This window comes from Neovison vison, chromosome X, assembly GCF_020171115.1.
Source record: "Neovison vison isolate M4711 chromosome X, ASM_NN_V1, whole genome shotgun sequence".
In the NCBI taxonomy this organism is placed as follows: Eukaryota; Metazoa; Chordata; class Mammalia; order Carnivora; family Mustelidae; genus Neogale; species Neogale vison.
The window spans coordinates 82,526,963-82,546,112 of record NC_058105.1 but is presented as its reverse complement, the minus strand read 5'-3'; the positions used below and the strand labels follow the sequence as shown (position 1 = coordinate 82,546,112).

Sequence of the window (19,150 nt, the reverse complement as noted above, 5' to 3'; positions counted from 1 at the left end):
CAGCAGGACAAGTGCACTCCCTAATCCCATCACCCCATTCAGGCAACACTCCCTCCCCGCTGGTAACCATCAGTTTTCTCTAAGACTTTAATTCTTGATCTCTCTCTCTCTCTGTCTCTCTCTCTTTCTGTGTGTGTGTGTGTGTGTGTGTGTGTGTGCGCGCGCCCGCTCAGGGGCTCATTTGTTTTCTTTTTTTGAAATCTGCATAGGAGTGAAATCATATGGTATTGTCTTTCTTTGACTGATTCATCTCACCTAGCATTATACTCTCTGTACCTCCCCTCCGCCACCACCGCCCCATCCCTGAGAATGGCAAGAAGATTATTTAACTTTCATTTCAAGGGTGAATAGTATTCCCCTGACTCACTCTCTCTCTCTCTCTCTCTCTCTCTCTGTGTGTGTGTGTGTGTGTGTGTGTGTATCTTTGCTTGCATATGTACCACTTTGTCCATATGTCTTCTTTGTCCATTCGTCAATGCGAATGGCACTTGGGCTGCTCCTGTCTCTTGGCTTTTGTAATTAATACTGCTGTAACATGGGGGTGCACGTATCCCTTTGAATTCGTGTTCTTGTAGTCTTTGGGCAATTATCCAGTAGTGCGATTGCTGGGAGCATCGGGTGCTTGTAGTTTCACCTTTCCGAGGAACCTCCATAGTGTTTTGCACTGTGGCGGCCTTCTCAGTTTGTGTTGCCAGCAACAGTTTAGGAGTGTTCCTTTTCCACCACATCCTCGCCAACACCTGTTGTTTCTTGTGTTATTGCATTTTGGCTGGGCTTTTCTTGACCCTGTCCATCCTCTTAGGCTCCCTGTGAAGACAGACGGCCCTCAAGAGATCCCACCAGTGGGCTTGCAGATTTCTCTTTGACTTTGAATCTTCAGACTCCCCCGGCCGCTTGCTTGTCTCCACCGCACCTGTCCCTTGGCAGCAGACTCCCGTCTCTCCAAGCCTCATGGTTCAGGGCACCACGGATTGGACCAGCGGCAGCCAGGTGCCACAGGGGTCCAGAACCTGGTGACCAGTCCTGCAGCACGGGGTCCTGCCAAGTGTCACCCGGCTGTGAGGGCCCCAGCTACCTCCCTCCATGGAGGCCCCAGGCACTGGTTTGTGCCTGGGGTGGGCCCTTTCAGAGATGGGATGGGTTGCAGAGGTGGGTGTCCCGGAAGGCCACTTGGCATCTCTTAGGGAGCTCTGTGCTCGCCTTGCCTAGAATGCCTCTGTTCACAAGTTCCTGGCGTTGGGGTGGGGTGGGGGGGCCCGTTCTGCCCCCTGGCGTTGGTGGCCAGGCTTCCCTGGCTTCAGGTCTGCCCAGGGATCTTTTCCATAGGACTTGCTCAGCTTTCTTCCAGGGCCCCTGCAAATTTTGACCCTTGGGCATGGGTGATGGAGGTCAGGAGGCCAGTGGAGTTGGAGGTGGGGGCGGGGGCGTTGCGGTTTGGAGAGGGGTGTGTGGCGGAAGAGGGTTTGGGGACTTGGTCTGGTATGTAGCTCTCTCTGATTCTCAGCCTCACCTGTGGCTGATGCTCTAGTACCCAGGCCCGGTATTTTCCCGGGAAAACGAATGAGCTGGGGGACCGGCGAGCAGGGGAGGAGGAAGGAGGGGTGTGTGTGTGTGTGTGTGTGTGTGTGTGTGTGTGTGGCAGGAGGGTCCGGGATCCCCCTACCTCCAAACACCACCCCCTTCTGAGGAACCACGGAACACCTTAATGCTGCCCCGCGTTTCCTGCCTGCAGGCAGGCAGGCAACACCAGGGATAAGGGCCTTGCCTTGAATCCAGGAGCAGGCTGGGATGCAAAGTAAAGCAGTGGTCACCTCGGTGTGATGGTTTAAGGTCGTACCCTCCTAGCCATGCCACCCCGTGCCTGGACAACGTGATCCTGAGGCTTTCTACGGGTTTTCAGGTGGCTCCCTTCCTGGCCCTTTTGGGAAGGCTTCCTTGACGCCTGGGCCCATGAGAGCCCCGGTGGAGGGAAAATCCACACCCGCAGGGCAGGGAATTCCAACACGCCAACACTGGGTAGTATCTTAAGGACTCTTAGAATGGAGGACTCCTGTTTCGGACACTCTTCCACGCCAGGCTCTCCCAGGAATCGGGCAGACGTTTTGAAACTGGTGAGAGGAAAGAACACGCCGAAGACAACCCACAAACACTTTTGAAAGTCCCCACCGTCCTGCCAAGTAGGGCCTAAGGTGGATCTTCCGCACATATGCCAGGGCAGGGAGCGACCACAGCACAACTTCTTGGGAGCAATGCAGGGAGAAAGAAGGGCCGGGATTGGGTCCCCCAAGTGGTGGAATCCCCACTCTGCAGCATCTGGGGTCATCCTTGTTTTCTCACATCTGGATGCAGCCCTCCACACCTTTCCCCGTAGTCCTGCCATGCTTACCTTTGAAAACTCGGGCACATACCTACACGCCCGCACGCACACCGCACACCCCGCACAGACATGCACATCCAGCCACACGGGGGCCAGGCACACAGGCCTGCGGGCGCCTGTACACCACACACACACACACACAGAAACAGAGACACACAGGCCTACGTGCCTACGGGTAGACCCGTCTGGGCTGGCACCCACACTCGCACACCGAGAATCTCTGTGCAAGGAGGCTCAGTGGACCCCACGGACGCCCTTCCTTGTTTCCTTTCCTTCCTCCTTGCCCCTTTCTGTTTGGCATGCCCTTTGGACGCCCTTCCTTGTTTCCTTTCCTTCCTCCTTGCCCCTTTCGTAGAGCATGGCAAAACAGGCCTCTCTCTGGACAGGGTTCGTTCAAGTGGCTCGCCTAAGTGGCTGAGATTTTGTCTTGGCAGATGGCTCTTGCCCTAGGAGGCCACTGCTGGTTTCCCCCGGTCCCCCGGTCCCCCCGGAGCCGCGATGCCTTCCGAGGTCGCATTCGCTCTCCTCCTCCAGCAGGATTCCTTCTTTGCCTGCGCTTTGCTCTCCCCACTTTTGGCTCCTTACCTGGACGTCTTCATTGACCCTGCTTCCCCTGTGGCTGTCCCCAGATTCACCTTCACGTGTCCCATGGAAGGGAAAATGGCCCGCGTGGATTGGGGGAGCAAGGGGGCATCCCCTCACAACCATCCCTTTCTTACCCTGGGAGAGTAACTCACCCCTCTCCTCTCCTGTCACCACGCACGCCACCGCCCACCCGCCGCTCCCCGCCAGCCCCTGCGTTTTCAACCCACGCTGGTTTCCGGGGTTTCCTCCTACCCACTCTTGGCCCTGCGTGCGTAGACGGGACTCTTGGCTCTTGGGCCCTGTGGAGTGTGCCCATGACATATTTAAGGTGCGGCTCAGCCTGCCCTTTTGCCCTCCTTATGCCCTACAGGCCGACCTCTGGGTCAGGACCCTTGATGGCCCTCAGGAGGGATCCTGAGGCAAGAGGCGGGCTGGCCAGGCCGTTGCGCCCTTCCCCGGCAAGGCCGCCTGTAGCTTGTGTCTCCTTGCTGTAGCTTGGGTCTCCTTGCCATTCCATGTGCCTGTTACCCCCCACAGTGAGGCGCGCCTGGACTGCGCCCACGTCCTCGAGGGCCCTGGCCCTGGCGCGGTGGCTGGTGGTGACATTGTGCTTCTCTCTTTTCCTTTTGCTTGGCATGCTAAGGCTAGTGGCCGGGATGGGTGGGCGAGAGGGGCGTGGTGGGAGGGGGAATGGGTGGGGATGGGTATGCTAGGGGCAGAGGGGAGGTGTGCGGGGAGGTGGGGGTGGGCTTGCGGGGCAGGGGCTGGGGGCGGTGCAGGGGCTGGGGCAGCAGGGCCCAGTGTGATTCCGAGGGCTTGCATCCAAGGGAGGGGCGGCTGGAGGCAGCCGGGGACCCAGGGATCCTCCTTCTACCCCTGATCTCGGGGCATGAGGGAGACACAGGTGCAGCAGAAGGCAGGAGTGAGGAGGTGCCGCCGTTGGCGAACTTTGTGACCCCGCGACGGTGGCAGTCAGGCTCATCCTTGAAAAACACGATCCAGAAGTTCCTTTGCAAGGGAACCGCATCAGGAAGTCAGGACTCGGCAAAAGATGCTGTGGCTTTCCAGTCCTTGCAGTTCTTGTCCTTATCAAAGCTCTTAAAGTCAGTGCTTGGACCCGTTGGAACCTCTCCAAGTTGTGCCCTCCTTCCCCTGGTTCCCAGTCCGGTCGTGTGACCGGGACCGATGCAGATTTCAGGGAGGGCCTGCGAGCTGGGGTCCTCCAGTTCCGCAGGCCAAGGCGGGCCGAGCAAGCACAGCCCACAGGCGAGCGCCCGCACCCGCCGCACACGCACGGGTACACAGGCCCACAGGCACCCTCCCACAGGCACGCACCGTGCACACACTGAGCATACTCCCAACACGCCACACGCTCACTCACACCGGGACGCGGACACACACACACTCTCAGGCGTGTCCCTCAAAGAGGGACACGCAGCCGGCCCTTCTGGGTTGCCTGAGCTGGTCATGTGTGAACAGGCCTGCTCAAGCAAGGGCTGTGAACCCGGAGCCTGGCCATGTTTACCCAGATAGATGGGGACCCCCCCCCCGGAGGAGAGTCGGGGGCCATCCATCCTCCACGGGAGGTGGCCCTGTGTGGGGCCTGCCCCCTGACTTCCTGACTGGGCAATGTCTGGTGGCTTTGCCAAGGGCCCTGGGTGAGAGCAAGGGCCGCCTGCCTGCCCAGAGTCGGGGCTTGTGTGAGTGCTGGGTTCCCCTTTCCAGGGAGTCTCCTGGATGTGGCCCTGTGGGCTGCAGGTGGGGCCAGCCATTTCTGGCGGTGGGGCCAGCCATTTCTTTCGGTGGGGCTTGTCGGGTCAGCCCAAGGTGGGGGTGACCTCAGCCTGTAGCCCCAGGCCTTGGGACGAAGCACAAAAGTGACTTGCGAGCCAGCAAGGTGGGTGGCCGCCAGCTTGTCCAGGAGAGGTCCTGTCCACGTAAAGCCTCAGGCAGAGTCACAGAGGCCGGTTCCTGTGTCCTTTGCCCTTCATTTCTCCCAGGAGCAGGAGCCAAGAAAAATGGGGCAGCACAAAAGGAAGGAAGAAGGCCTGCAGGGTGTGTGTCCTCCTGGGAGGTGGTCATTCGGCCCTGTGTATTTCTTTGGTGGTCCCCTTGGGTCCCCTTGGCTGGTTTGTTTCTCTTTGTCTGGTTCTTCATGCCCAGTTATGGTGTCTAGTGGTGGTGGTAGTGGTAGAGGTGGTCCTGGTGGTGGTGGGTTTTCGCGAGGGTGTTTTTGCCTTGTGGTGGGGGTGGGGGGGGGCGGGCCGGTGGGAGGATGGTAGTGGTGAAAAGTCAGGTGGGAGGTGGCCGGGGTTTGTTTAGGTTGTCCTTTTTCTTTGTGCTTTCCCTTTCTTGGTTGGTGTGTGGGTGGGGTGGGGGCTGTGTGTAGGGGTTGAGATGTGTGTGTTGTAGTTGTTGCCGGTTTTGTCCGTTTTGACTTCAGAAGGTGCTGAGGCCCAAGGTCCGGAGGGGGCGGGCTACGGGTTCAGTTGGCATTCCTGGAGCCATACTGCCATCAAGCGGAAATCGTTTCTGTCCCGGGAAGTGCCTGGGCTCTCCTGCTGAGGAGAGCCCAGGAGCAGGAAGGAGAAGGCTCCAGTGTGTCCCTGTGTGTTCGGTGGTGGGGAGGAGGGGGGTTGGCGCTGGGGCCGACCGGAAGCGGTGGGTCCTGTGCATGCACCTGGACACCTGGCTCCTGGTCCTGTCTTCCCCGCTCTGCTGGATCTGAGACTGGAGCTGAGGAAGTCATTCAGAAACCCCGTGGGCAGCCCGAGATGGCTGCCTGGGAACCCCCTACATCTCCCCCCCACAGTCCCCACCACCCCCCACCTCCACCCCCACCCCCCCCACCCTCCCGCTGCTCTGCCCCGGAGCTGCCTGGGACTGCCAAGCACCAGTGGCCCCGAACCCAGGGCCTCTAAACGCCTCCGCTCCCGGGCAGGCCAGGGATGGCCCCAGGCAGGGCACCCTGCTACTCCCCAGAAAGGACAGCAGAGGAAATGTCCGCCTGGTCCCTGTGGACAGTGGTGAGTTGCTTCCCCTGGGCCCACCCCAAAATGGCTGACGGGGAAGCTCCGCCTCCCTGGGCTGTTTGGTCTTGGGGCTGCCTGCTGTGTCCCCAGGGCCCCTAGAGCTCCTGTTTCCTCACTGGGTCCCAGCATCAGGCACACTTCCCTCTAGGCCTCAGAGCCCAGGTCGGGGAAACCCTGGCTTGAGCCGAGCACCAGCCCACCCAGCGCATCCCTTCTGACCCCTGTGCCTGGCAGAAGGCGCGGTGCTGCTGCTGGGCTTTTCAGAGACCGTTTCCGCTGGATGGCACTGTGGCTCCAGAAATGACAGTCACCCCTCTCCTGGGGAGACTCGTCGGCGATGCGCCCCGATTGGTGCGTTCTGGGGATGCGCGACGGTGTGGAATGACGTTGACGCCGGGTTCTGCCCCTGGTTCCTGCGGGGAGCCCCGGACGGTGATATTCGGGTATCGGTCGCCAGAGTCCCTAGAGCTCCGGTGCCCTCGTGCGGCAGTTGTACGGGTCCCCTGTTTATTGTCCTCCTCCCAACCCCTGCCTGTGAACACGCCAATCCCGTGACACATTCACTGTCCCCCCCCCCCCCCCCCCCCCCCGGCAACCCTCACTCCTTTGATGCCTCCAGGGCGCCCTGAAGGCTCAGGTAGAGGACGCGGCCGTCCCGGCCCTCTCCGCCCCAGGGATGTTCTCCTTCTCCCCTGGGGACGTATCGCCCCGCCCAAGGACGCGTCCTGGGGCTCAGGAAACGCCGCGCCCCTCCCTGGTGTTCCCTGCAGCTTTCCTCTCATCACCCTGAACCGAAAGCCCTGGTTCTCCAGCTCCCTCCGTCGAATGCTCCTACAGCCCCAGTATTCAGCCTTAGGTGGGTGGGGTCGGCGGGGGCGGGGTACAGCCCGGATCACAGGGCCACCTCAAGGTTCACCCTGGGTAACAAACACTCCCTGTTTGTATGTGAGCAGCAGAGCATTGATGAAGCGATTTAAAACTCTCACTGAATTCCTTTATGTTAATCCCATGGCCAGAAGAGAACTGCCTTTCATTTCCACTCATCCTTCCCCCTCTACTACCTCATTCCTTCGCAGCTCTGTTCCAGTCTGTTGCAACTGCCTACGAATTCATGGAGGACAGTAGCAATCAGGGGGGACTTCCCAAGCTTTCCCAAACCCCGTCCTGGCATTCTCTGCTGCCCCTTTAGCATGCATACATACGTGCTCTGCACTGCAACCAGCCCCTCACCTCTGCTCAGGATCCCTTGCCTTACACCTTCTCAGCGAATTTGCTCTTGCGATGATGTCTCTTCTCTCCTGCTCTCTCTACATTGGAGCATTCCACAATAAAGGGGGGTAAACCCTCACTGCCTTCCCCCAAGTCATCCTGCAGCTACTGGAACCGGATCTGTATGTACCTTTCGAAGCAAAACTGCTTCAACTTCTCCTGCACCCCCCCCCCAAGTAGAGCTTTTGTCCCTATCTCTCTCCACTGCGACCATGCTCCTCAAGGCCTCCATTAATATCCACATTGCCTCACACCACTCACACCCTGTGCACACCCTAGGGAACCTCTGAGGCGCCTTTGGCGGTGTGACCATTCATTTCGCCACCTTTTTTTTTTTTAATATATAGATTTGGGTTGGGAGGTGTATAGAAACTCAGTTTCTATTGTATCTGACAACATGCCAATTTCACGTTATGCTCCTTTTGACCTGGATCTATGGGAATTCAGGTCAATAGGAAAGAGGAACCAAAGAATGAGTATCCTTCTCAGTCACAGAGGAGGTAAAGGCCCCCAGACAAAGTGGGGGCAGAGGCAAAACAGCTCGGACAAGGGACAGGGTGGTCAAGAAGGGAGGAGGAGCTCCAGGTACAGGAGAGTTTCACCTCATTCACCCGTGGGACTCACAGAATACACTCTGCACCTCACGACCGAAGCGCTCTCCTCTCTGTGAGTAGAGGGATAGCTGGAGCTGAGATATGTAGCTTTCTGGAGCTGCTCTTAGCTCCTGCTGTGCAGTAGATGAGGGGGGGGTGGTTGGAATCCCCCATGGGGGATGTAGAATGTGGCTGGGTCCATAAGCAGAGGTTCGTGAAGGATGCTTTAACCTGGTGGAGGCTTCGAGGACTCTGCACTTGCACCCGTGGAGCGGACAGTCCTGCCCAGGCGTGGCCTGGAGGATGAGACCCAGAGGCAGAGGTATTTGCAGATGCCAGCTGGGTGAGGTAAGGCTGAGGCAGCCAGGGAGCACCAGGTCCAGTCCGCGAGGAGGGAGACAGAAGTACAAATTACACCCGCCTCCGTGACCGGCATTGGCAGCTGGACCTGGGGGACAAGAGTCATCCCTCCCTCAGAGACCACCAAAGGCACTGTGAGCCACACAGGTGAGTCACAGGACCCCCTTTCCACATCATCAAACAGACCTGTAAGCCACAAAGACCCCTTCCTCATACTGGGGAGGAGGGAGGGATCAGGGGTGGTGGAAACGTGGGACTGAGCATTTGTAGACGTGGCCCCTCAGGGACTGTATAGGACCACTCTTACTTACCATATTCGATGTAAATGGATGGCTTCCTTTCCCCCCTTGCCTTCCAGTCTGAGGGGGGGGGTGCGGGCTGGGGGCACTCAGGCAGTCAGGTCAGGAGACTAATGGAACCAAAGCGACCGGGTGGTCTGAGGAGCACCTGGGAGTCTGGGATCTGAGCTCACCACCCCCACTGGCTTTTCTTCTGCCCACAGTCTGTCCAGGCAGTCATGTTAAAGGAGATTGGGGTCCCTGTCTCTTCCTCTCCTTGAACTCAGGAAGCTTTTCCCTCCATAGACGGACCCCCAGAACAGATGACAGAGAGAAGGGAGGCCCACACAGACACACACACAGTGGAGTAGTTGACACAGGTTGTCAGAGAGGTGAGCTGGGCCTCCTTGTGGCCACCCTGCCTCCACAGGCCATCTCTCCTTGAACAACACAGACACTCACTTCAGGGCCTGAGTTCTGGAGCTGAGCTTCCGAAAATGTGTCCAGAGCCAGAGCAGGATGCCCGGAGGAGCGTGCCTAAAGCCGGTGGTTTTCATTAGAAGAAGGAGAGGTTTTCCCTTCTTAATTCTTTTGAAGGTAAATCATGTGAGTGTCCTCCAGAGAGTTGAGAGGCCTAGGTGAGGATCTCAGTAGTTGGCTGGCAGAGCCAGAACTAACCCCGAAGATCTCCCCCCTCCACCCCACCACCTCTGCTGGGTGCTCTTAATATCCATTCTTTTTTTTTTAATGATTTGATTTATTTATTTGTCAGAGAGAGAACACAAGGACAGGGAATGGCAGAGGGATAGGGAGAAGCAGGTTCCCCGCTGAGTAGGGAGCCCGATGTGGGGCTGGATCCTAGGACCCTGGGATCATGCCCTGAGCCAAAGGCAGTTGTTTAACCAACTGAGCCACTCAAACGTCCCCGAAGGAGATCCACCCCAGGTCGCCTCAACGCGGCATAGCCGCAAGCAGGGATGCGGGCTTTTGTCTGCGGGGACCAGCAATCAGGCTCCCAGTCAAGGCCACATTTCAGGTCTTCAGCTGCTGTCATTGGTCCCTTAGTGTGTTCTCCGTGGTGAGAGCCCATCAGGTGCTGGCGGCAACACGGTCAGGCAGCAGGAACAGTGTTGGACAGGCTTTCTTTATAGGAAGCTAGAGGACTTAGAGGGGACTAGCTTATGAACTTTGCCCCCCATGGTTCCTGTAGCTCGAAGGTCATGCTTTCTAGCCCCCTCCATCTTTTTTTTTTTTTTAAAGATTTTTATTTATTTGACACAGAGAGACAGACAGCAAGAGAGGGAACACAAGCAGAGGGAGTAGGAGAGGGAGAAGCAGGCCTCCCGCAGAACAGGGGGCCCGATGCAGGGCTCGACCCCAGGACCCGGAGATCATGACCTGCGCCAAAGGCAGAGGCCTAACAACTGAGCCACCCAGGTGCCCCTACCCCCCCCCCAATCTTAATGAGACAGTGGTGCCCTGAGGCCCTGGAGCCTCTCAGATGGAAACCAGGGTCTAGTCCTGAAGAAGACACCGTGCTCTCGTGTCACTCTGGGGAAGGAAGGGGTCAGCCAGGAGCAAGGGTTTGGGGTCTTTAGAGTCGGGTTTTGCCGGGCCTCCCTTCCTCATCTGGCCTCCTCTCAGATCATGCCCAATCCCTCACTCCCTCATCCAGCACGGAGAAGGAGCTTTAGAAAGATGGGGTTTCCTTCACAAAACCCTGAACTCCATGGCCACAAAGCAGTGGCCCAAGTGGCTTTCGGTTTGGAGCTTGTCCTTCGCCTGAGAGCATTCGCCTGAGTTCCTGCACGGTGGCCTGGCCAGGGGCCCTCATTTAAGATCTTGGAACACCCCGGACCTGGGCCACCCCCTGTACTTGCAACAACCCATGGGAAACCTGGGCCCTGCATCCCCTTCAAGGTGATCTGAGGGCTGCACTCTTGGGCCCAGCTTTGCAGGGGACAATCACATGGCGCTTCTGTTCTGGGGCTTGACGGACCCGCCTCTCTGTTCCTCACTGGGAGGACCCGAAAGCCCAGCCTCCTCACCACCAGACAGGACACGCTGAGGCCAACCTCGTGATCAGGCCTTAATTTTACAGAGCGTTCTGGTCTAGCCAGGCCCCGGCCGCCGCCGAGGTTGCCCCGAGCCGAGAAACATCTTTGGCGCACACCCTCGGTCCGAGTGTCCTGGCCAAATGCCCATGCCCTAGACCTGCCATTGCCCCAACCCCAAGCCCCTGCCATCCAGTGCCCTCAATGGCAGCACTGCTCTGAGTGTCCCTCCTGTCCTCGGATGTCACCTGTGCCACAACTCCCCAGTCTGTCCCCCTCCGTTTCCCTCTAGTCTGACAGCTCAGTGTGGGACTCTCCCCAGACACCATCCATTGTGGCGTTTACCCGGACAACGATCAATCTTGAAGCTGCTTCTCCGTGGGTCACAGAGGCAGGAATGGGGCGGGAGAGACGTGACAGAGGATGGCTCGACCCCACTGCTGTGATGATCCCACCGCTCTGCCCTCAACTTAAAGAAACACTCAAGAGGGGCGCCTGGGTGGCTCAGTGGGTTAAAGCCTCTGCCTTCGGCTTGGGTCATGACCTCAGGGTCCTGGGATCGAGCCCCGCATTGGGCTCTCTGCTCGGCAGGGAGCCTGCTTCCTCCTCTCTCTCTGCCTGCCTCTCTGCCTACTTGTGATCTCTCTCTGTCAAATAAATAAATAAAATCTTAAAAAAAGAGAAAAAAAGAAACACTCACGAGGCTCGTCCCAGCTCTCTGCTCCTGTCATCGAGTCAACAGTCCCCACCATCCACAGGGGCTTCTGGAACCTGCATCCAGCTGTGTTTCTGACTTGCTTTGGGACAGAAAATAACAGCCTCTGAAAGCACACAGCCACCCGCTTCTACTACCCTGTGTCTTTGATTCCTGTCAAGACAGGTTTCTTGATAGCATAGACCAAAGACTAGACTTACTTGGCTCCTTCTGGATTCTTCCACGATGTCCCCCACCCGTGGGTCATCCCTTTGCTAAATTCTCCAAAGAGCTCCATGTTGCCAAACCATGGTACCCAACGCCGTCTTGGCCGCAGCAACATTCCTTGTTTGCAAAGTGCTGTGGTTCCTCGGCTGCCAGGACAGCAGCCCACCCTGGCTTTCCTCCTGCCTCGCAGATCATTACTTCCAAGTCTCTGTTGGGCCCATTCCACTTGATCCCCTCCAAAATCTCATTTTGTATTTTCTTCCAGGGTTCCGACCTCTGCCCTGTGCTCGTCTCATTCCTTACATGATCCGTGGGTGACGACACCGCCACCTGACTTGTTCCCATCTGGATCCCCTCGTATGGCCTATGGCTTTTCCCGTCAACAAGTCTACCTGAGAAATGTCTGCTGGCTCCCAGAATCCCCATGGGTTGAACCTATAGGGCATCTCCACTCAGAGGTCCCACAAACCTTACCAATCTGCAGACGACACCAGAACCCTAGTCCCGTCTCATGGGTGGGCACTGCCATCCACCCACTGCCTTAAGGGAAAATCCTGGGGAGGCTGCTAGGTGTGCTTTCCATTGCCTCACGACTCTCTGGGACCTGCTCAGGAAAAGGGCTACACCATGATCCTCATGCTGCCACAGGGGTCCCCAAAGTCTCTTGTGAGGGCTGCTTCTCCACAGATACACTCTAAGCATGTCCTCAGAATGCTCCTGGTTTGGGTGGGTTCCCCACAGGAATTCCCAAGGAGAAGACCCGGGCCCTGTAACACACCCGGGAGATAGAAATCCTCATAGGAAGGAGGCATAGCAGGAAGCCCGGGATTTGCAATGCGGAGTTGAGTATCCGGAAGCAATCTCTCAAAGAGAATGTCTGGGGAGACTCGTGTCCTTGGGTGAGCAAGAAACAAGGGATTGCTCAAATTTACTTTTCATCCTAAATACCTCAACCTGTTAGGGCTCTTATCTGACTGAGCATGGGAATGAGTTTGAGAACATAAAGTATAAAAGGAAGTTAAAAACGCAACTCAGGAAACTTGGCAGCTAAGCCTGACAGCTGAGCCATCTCCATCAACAGATACAAATCTCAGCCAACACTTTTTCAAAGAATTACTGAGATCTGTCTGATGGAGTTATCTATACAATGTCTTCTCCCATTTTAAAGTAGCTAAGCACAAGGGATCCTGACAGGAAATGAAAAGTCTTGTATGTTTCATGAGCAAATTCAGGGTTTTAACTTCAAACTTTGGTTTTCCGGAACTTGGAGAGCAGCAAATACAATGACAGTTTTAAAGCCCACCTTTACTTTGACGTGTTTTGCCTCTCCTCACAGCCTGTGAGTTCTGCCAACCCCAGCCGGTGAAGATGAAAACCTGCTTGCCTTGTAAGGGGAGTCTCCAATTTCTGACTTGAGGTTTTCACCTTAAGGATGGTTCTGTTCCCACAGCTGCAAACTAGGTTTTCATAGGACTTTCCAAATCATGCTCTTGCTGAGGCCACATTCCAGACTCCCTACTTCAGACTCCCCGGGGATGGAGCGCCAGCGTCTGTCCCTCTTTTTTTGTGTTTTTTTTTTGTTGTTGTTTTTTTAATTATCAGTAATTTTTACAATTTTACTTCCGGCATCGCTAACATAGTGCCATATCAGTTTCAGGTGCAGAGTACAGTGATTCAGCAATTCCGCACGTCACCTGGTCCTCATCAGGGCAAGTGTACTCCTTAATCCCCGTCAGCTAGTTCACTGCTCCCCTCACCCACCTCCTCTGCAGTTACCATCAGTTTGTTCTCTATAGCTATGAGTTTGTCTCTCTCTTTTTTGCTTGTTGTTGTTGTTAAATTCCACGAGTGAAATCATACGGAACTTGTCTTTCTTCTGACATACTTGTCTTAGCATCATACTCTCTAGCTCTGTGTTTTTGTGAGTGGGAAGATTTCATCTGTTCTATGGCTGAATAATACTCCATTGTATATATGCACACATCTTCTTTATCCATTCCCCTATCCATGGACGCTTGGGCTGCATCCATGCTTTGGTCATCGTAAACAATGCTGCTATAAACACAGGGGTGCCTGTACCCCTCGAACTTGTGTTTTTCTATTTTTGGTCAAATGCCTGTAGTACGACTGCTGGATTGGAGGGCAGTTCTATTTTTAACTCTGGGAGGAAACCCCATACTGTTCTCCAGATTTGGCTGCACCTGCTAAATAAAGGCTAAGATTTACATACCACAAAGTTCCCCCAGTTAAAGGTTCCCATGCAGGGACTCGTAGTAGATTTGCGGAGTTGTGCAGCCTTCACCACGATTCAGTTGTACAACATCTCTGTCCCTCCAGAAGGACCCTGTGTCCCCTCAGGGGACAGCACTCAGGTCCTACTCCTGCCTCCAGGCTGAGGCAACATCTAAGGTAATTTCTATCTCTTGTAGGTTTGCCCTTTCTGGGCACTTCTTGTAAACGACTCAAGCTTCAAGAGTGGGCTTGTGTGTCCGTGTTCTTTCACTTGGACAGACACTATGGAGGCTCATCCACGTTGCTGCAGACATCGGGTCATCCGTCCCCACAGACCCGTGGCATCTACTGCCAGGGTAGGCCACAGTATGATTATCCTTTTACCATTGACAGACTTTTAGACTGTCTCCCCTTGGTTGCCGGGAACGTCTGAGTACAAGCCCGTGCTTGGACATACGTTCCGTTTCCAGTTTCTCCACGTCCTCATTCTTTGTCTCGCATGACTGCGCCGGCCGGAAACTTCAGTCAGTGTTGGAAGGAAACGACGGGACCCAGCCTCCTCATCCTCGTCCGGATCTCAGAAGGAATGCATTCGTTCTGTCAGTCCTCAATACGGTATGTGACAGGAGACTCATTTTTCCTCTACATACCCTTTACCAGAGGGAGGACGCGCCTTTCTAGCCCTAGTCGGCTGAGCGTTTTTATCACGAATGGATCTTGAATTTTGTCAGATGTCTGTTCTTTGTCTATCGAGATGACCAACTACATGGCTTCTGTCTTCATTATACCATGATGGTGTTGACCTCAATCATATTTTGAATGCTAAAGCAATGTTGCTACCCTGGGATAAGTCTCACTTGGGTAGCTGCACGCTCCCTTGTAAATGCTGGTGGATCTGGTGCGCCATTTTGGTGAGGAATGACATGTGGATAGTCATGACAGATACCGGTCTATACATTTCTTGTGTTGTCCTGCGCGGCTTCAGTAGCAGGGTAGTATTGTCCTCATAGGCTGAGTTAGGAAGACTTCCGTCCTCCTGTCTGTTCTGGGAGAGTCTATGAAGGATGGCTATGATCTCTTCCTACAGTGGAACAGAATTCACCAAGGAGGCTATTGACAAAGAGCTGGTCCAGGACTTTTGTCTGTAGGAAGGCTTTTTTTTCCTTTTTCTTTCTTTAAAGATTTATTTATTTGACAGAGAGACAGAGAGATCGAGATTGAGATCTCAAGTAGGCAGAGAGGCAGGCAGAGACAGAGGGGGAAGCAGGCTCCCCGCCGAGCACAGAAGCCGATGCGGGGTCCAATCCCAGGACCCTGAGACCACGACCCGAACCGAAGGCAGAGGCTCGACCCACTGAGCCACCCAGGTGGCCTGGGAAGGCTTTTAATTCCCAAATTCCATTTCTTTACTTGCAGTAGGTCCATTCAGATTTTGTCTTTGAGCCTTCTGTTTCACCCCCATTCTCTCCCTGTATTTTCTTGCCTCCCCATGGCTCTGCCTCTGTCTCTGGTCTGGAACCTGGCACGCTGAACATTTCTAGACGTCGCTGGATCCTGGCTCCCAGTCAGGATCTTGGGGACCGTATGCCGTGTCAGATGGGACCCTCAGATGATGCTCGTACACGCAGGCAAGGGGACCATGGCTTTGAGGTGGAGATGGGGTGGCACCAGTGAGTCCCTCAGGTACACCCACCGACCCATTCTCCAGGTGCCCCCAGGTCTGTGGTTAGGAGCCCCTTCAGCAAGCCCCAGGTCCACAGGGCCCCAGCCCGATCCTCCCCACTCCTCTCGACTTACGGCAAGACAGCGGCACAGGGGATCCAGGACGGCTTGTGCCACATGTCTGGGTGTCACAGCTCTCCCCGATTAAAGGCTCAAGTTCCCGAGGGCCGGGACCATCTCGCTATGACTCTCGACTCCCCCGCCCAGCAGGTAGCCTAGCACAGAGTCGGGGAGGCAAGGGAGGTAAGGAAACCTTCACGAGTGGCTCTGCATCTGATGGTGGCTGGCACAGCTGCTGGGGTGAGGCCACCTCGTTCCTGTCTCTGCGAACTCTGCCAGGTGGGGGAAGACCGGCCCTGCCCCCGAGCATCCTGCAGAGGACTCAAAGATGCACCTTGTAAGACTTGGTGCTTGCAGCTGGGAAACGTCCAGCCAAGTCACTGGTTCTCTGCACTTCACCCGCAGCCTTTATGGAGGTTACAGGTGGTGAGCGGGTGGAGAGTGCCCACTCTGAATGCAGTTCACCTTGGTTTGTGTGCCACTCCCCCTCTCGGTGCCTGCATGACACTGAGCGAGTCACCTCACCTGTCTGTGCTCTGCTTCCCCGCCCACCCACCGAGACTGAGGTCTTGCTCCACGAAGGGTCTTTGGCAGCGGATTACATAAGCTGAGGCACGGAAATATGTAGCATATTGTCTGATAGCTAGGACACCATCAATAAAGGGAAATGCCATGTTACTCCTGCTCACCACACCACAAATGACCAGTCTGCACTCAGGCCTCAGAGATTCAGGAAAGAAAAGTCCTGCTTGAGGGCACCTGGGTGGCTCAGTCGGTTAAGCGTCTGCCTTTGCCTCAGGTCACGATCTCAGGGCCCCGTGGTAGGTTCCCTGTTCAGCAGGGAGTGGACTTCTCTCTCTCCTCAGCCCCTACTCCCTCCCCACTCATGTTCTTTCTCTCTCAAATAAATAAATCAATAATCATCCAAGAAAAAAAAAGAAAAAAGAAAAGTCTTGCTTTATTTACCTTCTCCCTGCAAGTGGGAGACAACCCTGGTGGGGTCAGGTGAGCTCCTAAGCTCGGGGACAAGATCCCAAGTTCAGAACAAAAGAAACGTACCTGTGCTCAAGTCACCTCCCTCTGCAGGAGACTCACAGCAACAACCCAGCTCCGGGCACTACCTAAACACAGAGCCTGAAAGAAAGCAATTTACCATCCATTCAGAGGAACTGCACGGGCACTTCTTGGGTACACAGCACCGGACCGTGTGTGTGTGGTGTGGTGTGGTGTGTGCTGGGGAAGGAAGGTAGATGGATTCCTTCATACCTCCTGAACTGCAAAGGCACATTGTCTAAATCCCAAAATGACTCTTCAGTAACTGAGCGATGCTCTGGTTGTCCTGCAGCAGGCCTGGAACTGGTATTCCCACGCACCAACCCAGCGCCACCAGGCAGCGGAGGAGGAGTGGCACCTGAAGATCCCAAGGCCAGGGGAACCGGCACCATCCTGCGGGACCTCCTACCGTGGGCAGCGGACGCTGCCTCCTGCTCTCTGTGGGCAGGAAGGCTCTCTTCCCCTTGCTCCTGGTTGATGTGAAGGCTGGTCCCACCGCAGGGCCGCAAGCGGTGACGTGATGCTGTCCCCGGGTGCCCTCCCCAGCCCCTGCTGGGAAGCCACACAGTTCAGAGTTCTCCTTCTGAGAAAGCGTGATCTGCTGCTCTAGGATTTAGATGTCGTGATCTCAGATCTAACAAAGCAGAAAGCAACAGGGATCGAGAAACCAGAACTCCAGAGCTATTTTCCTTTCATACATGTATTTATTTGGTGTGTGTGATGAGGGAACCCGTCAGAAATTCCGCCCAGGGGAATACTATCAATGTCACGAAGCAGGGAAATGTGGACCTACAGTTAGCTCAGCACATTCACAACGGCTTACACAGAGAACACAATGGTGAACCACCACATTCCAGTTCTACGTCCCTTTCCGCGCCTGGCTTAGCGTCAGATTCTTGGAAGTGGAGCCTAGCTGAGCACCCAGGCATCCCAGCAGACCTAGTGCTGCTTCTGGGAGGCAGTCAGTGACATGGCACAAAAGCACATGGCCGTCACCAGGGCATTCATGCTACAGAGAAAGCCTACATCTTACTGACAACGAGGCAGGGAGGAGAGACAGAGATCCGGGGTGGGAAAGGGACAACATGCATCATGGGAGCCGTGATACCGAAGTTAAGGACCCCTGGTATGCAGCATCCCCTAGAAAGCCCCATGGTGATCCAGAAATTCCAGGAAGGAAAGAGCAGGACCTTCCCAGGATCGGATCCATGCTCACACGGACAGAGTGTCCAGTCCTCACGCTGCTCTTGTTCCTTCTCTGACTTCTCTAAGTGCTTACTCTTTGGTCCCCAAAAGGATTCCACGCTCAGGATCTGGCCACGCCAGCCTCCACCTCTGAATCCGTTGCGATCTCTGTCATGCGAGGACGAGAGCCTCAGTTTTCTTTCAACCACTGCTTTAGGAGCCTCTGGAACATTCTTTTGCTTTCCTGCTGTATCTCCCGTTGGAGTTTCTCCTCTCTTTCCTGCTGTTGGAGCACCCCATCGGGCAGAAGGCCGGGCCGGCTGGTCCCCAGGCTGAGGGTCAAGCCACTGAGGCCCTGCACCAGTGTGTCCCAGGAGGAAGGATGCGGGGCCCCTTTCCTCTCTGCAGGCATCCCAGAGACACTGGGCCTGTGGCTCTGGCAGTATCGACATTCACATCTGAATCTGTTCTGATCTCTGTCCCCCAAGGAAGAGATCCTGGCCTTCCTCTCGACCCGGTAAGGTGCCACGTGATCGAGGTGTCGCCGTCTCATGTGCCCCAGAAGGGTTCTCTTCCTCTGAGGGGACGCTGACCTTTCCCACCGCCTCTCTTGGAGGGTTTTCTCATCCCTGTACCGCTGCTGGAGCAGCCCCTCTGGCAGAGGGGCAGGGTGTTTTGTGCCCACACCGGTTTTGAGGTCACCGAGGCCCATCATCAGCAGTTCTGAGAAGGAAGGAGGGGAGGCTACTGTGACTTCTCGGGAAGTCTCTTCAGAGATCATTGGGGAAGATTCAGGGGTCAACGTGGAGTTACATTTCTGGACTGGATCCATGGAGAGGTGTAGTCGGTGATCACACAGCGCCACCTGGTCCTTGGGTCTAGACAGGAAGGAAGGAAGGAAGAAGATGAAGGTAGCGAGGGATGTGCACGGCCAGAAGAACCCAGACTGCAGCACATGGTGATAAAAGAAGAGAGAAAACCCGTTATAATTCCCTTAAACTTTGTGTGCCTCTGTCTCCTATCTGTGAAATGGGGACAGTAATGAGCCCTGGTCGCTAGGACTGTTCTGCGCTTTCAGTGTGATAATGCGGTTCCGAGAGCTCAGAATACTGACGGCACAGGATCAGAGTCTCAGAAGTGGGATCCGCTATCTCGTCCACGTGACCTGTCATGGCAAATGATGTCCTGCAGTCAACCATGCTAATTCCCTGCTGACGTTTTATGACCGTTCTCAAGCATCATTTTAACAACAATCCATGGGTGACTGGCATGTGCTCTCCTTCTAGGTGTTCGTGTATCTTTGAAAAGCAGACTTTTACTAAAATCAAAGCATTTCCACCACAGGGAAGGACACATTCTTTTCCATTTTCACTGGCATTCATCTACCTAAAAAGGACACTCAAGCCTGTGGAAACCATTTCAAAATCC

The 19,150-nt window shown here is 55.4% G+C and overlaps 1 protein-coding gene across 18 annotated transcripts in view; it reads right to left on the bottom strand.

The window, feature by feature from the left end:
* Positions 1–17,219: 17,219 nt before the first annotated feature.
* The window catches only part of FAM156A (family with sequence similarity 156 member A), a 40,970-nt gene continuing 39,039 nt past the window's right edge, over positions 17,220–19,150 (bottom strand). For 11 of the 18 annotated variants that reach the window (XM_044235964.1, XM_044235963.1, XM_044235969.1 and 8 more), the window contains one exon: positions 17,220–18,600. In XM_044235964.1, coding sequence (XP_044091899.1) covers positions 17,913–18,600 — 688 coding nt within the window. In that variant the 3' untranslated portion in view covers positions 17,220–17,912. Of the gene's footprint in view, positions 18,669–19,150 lie in introns of all 18 variants that reach the window. The other 7 variants (XM_044235974.1, XM_044235976.1, XM_044235971.1 and 4 more) reach the window with 1 other exon arrangement.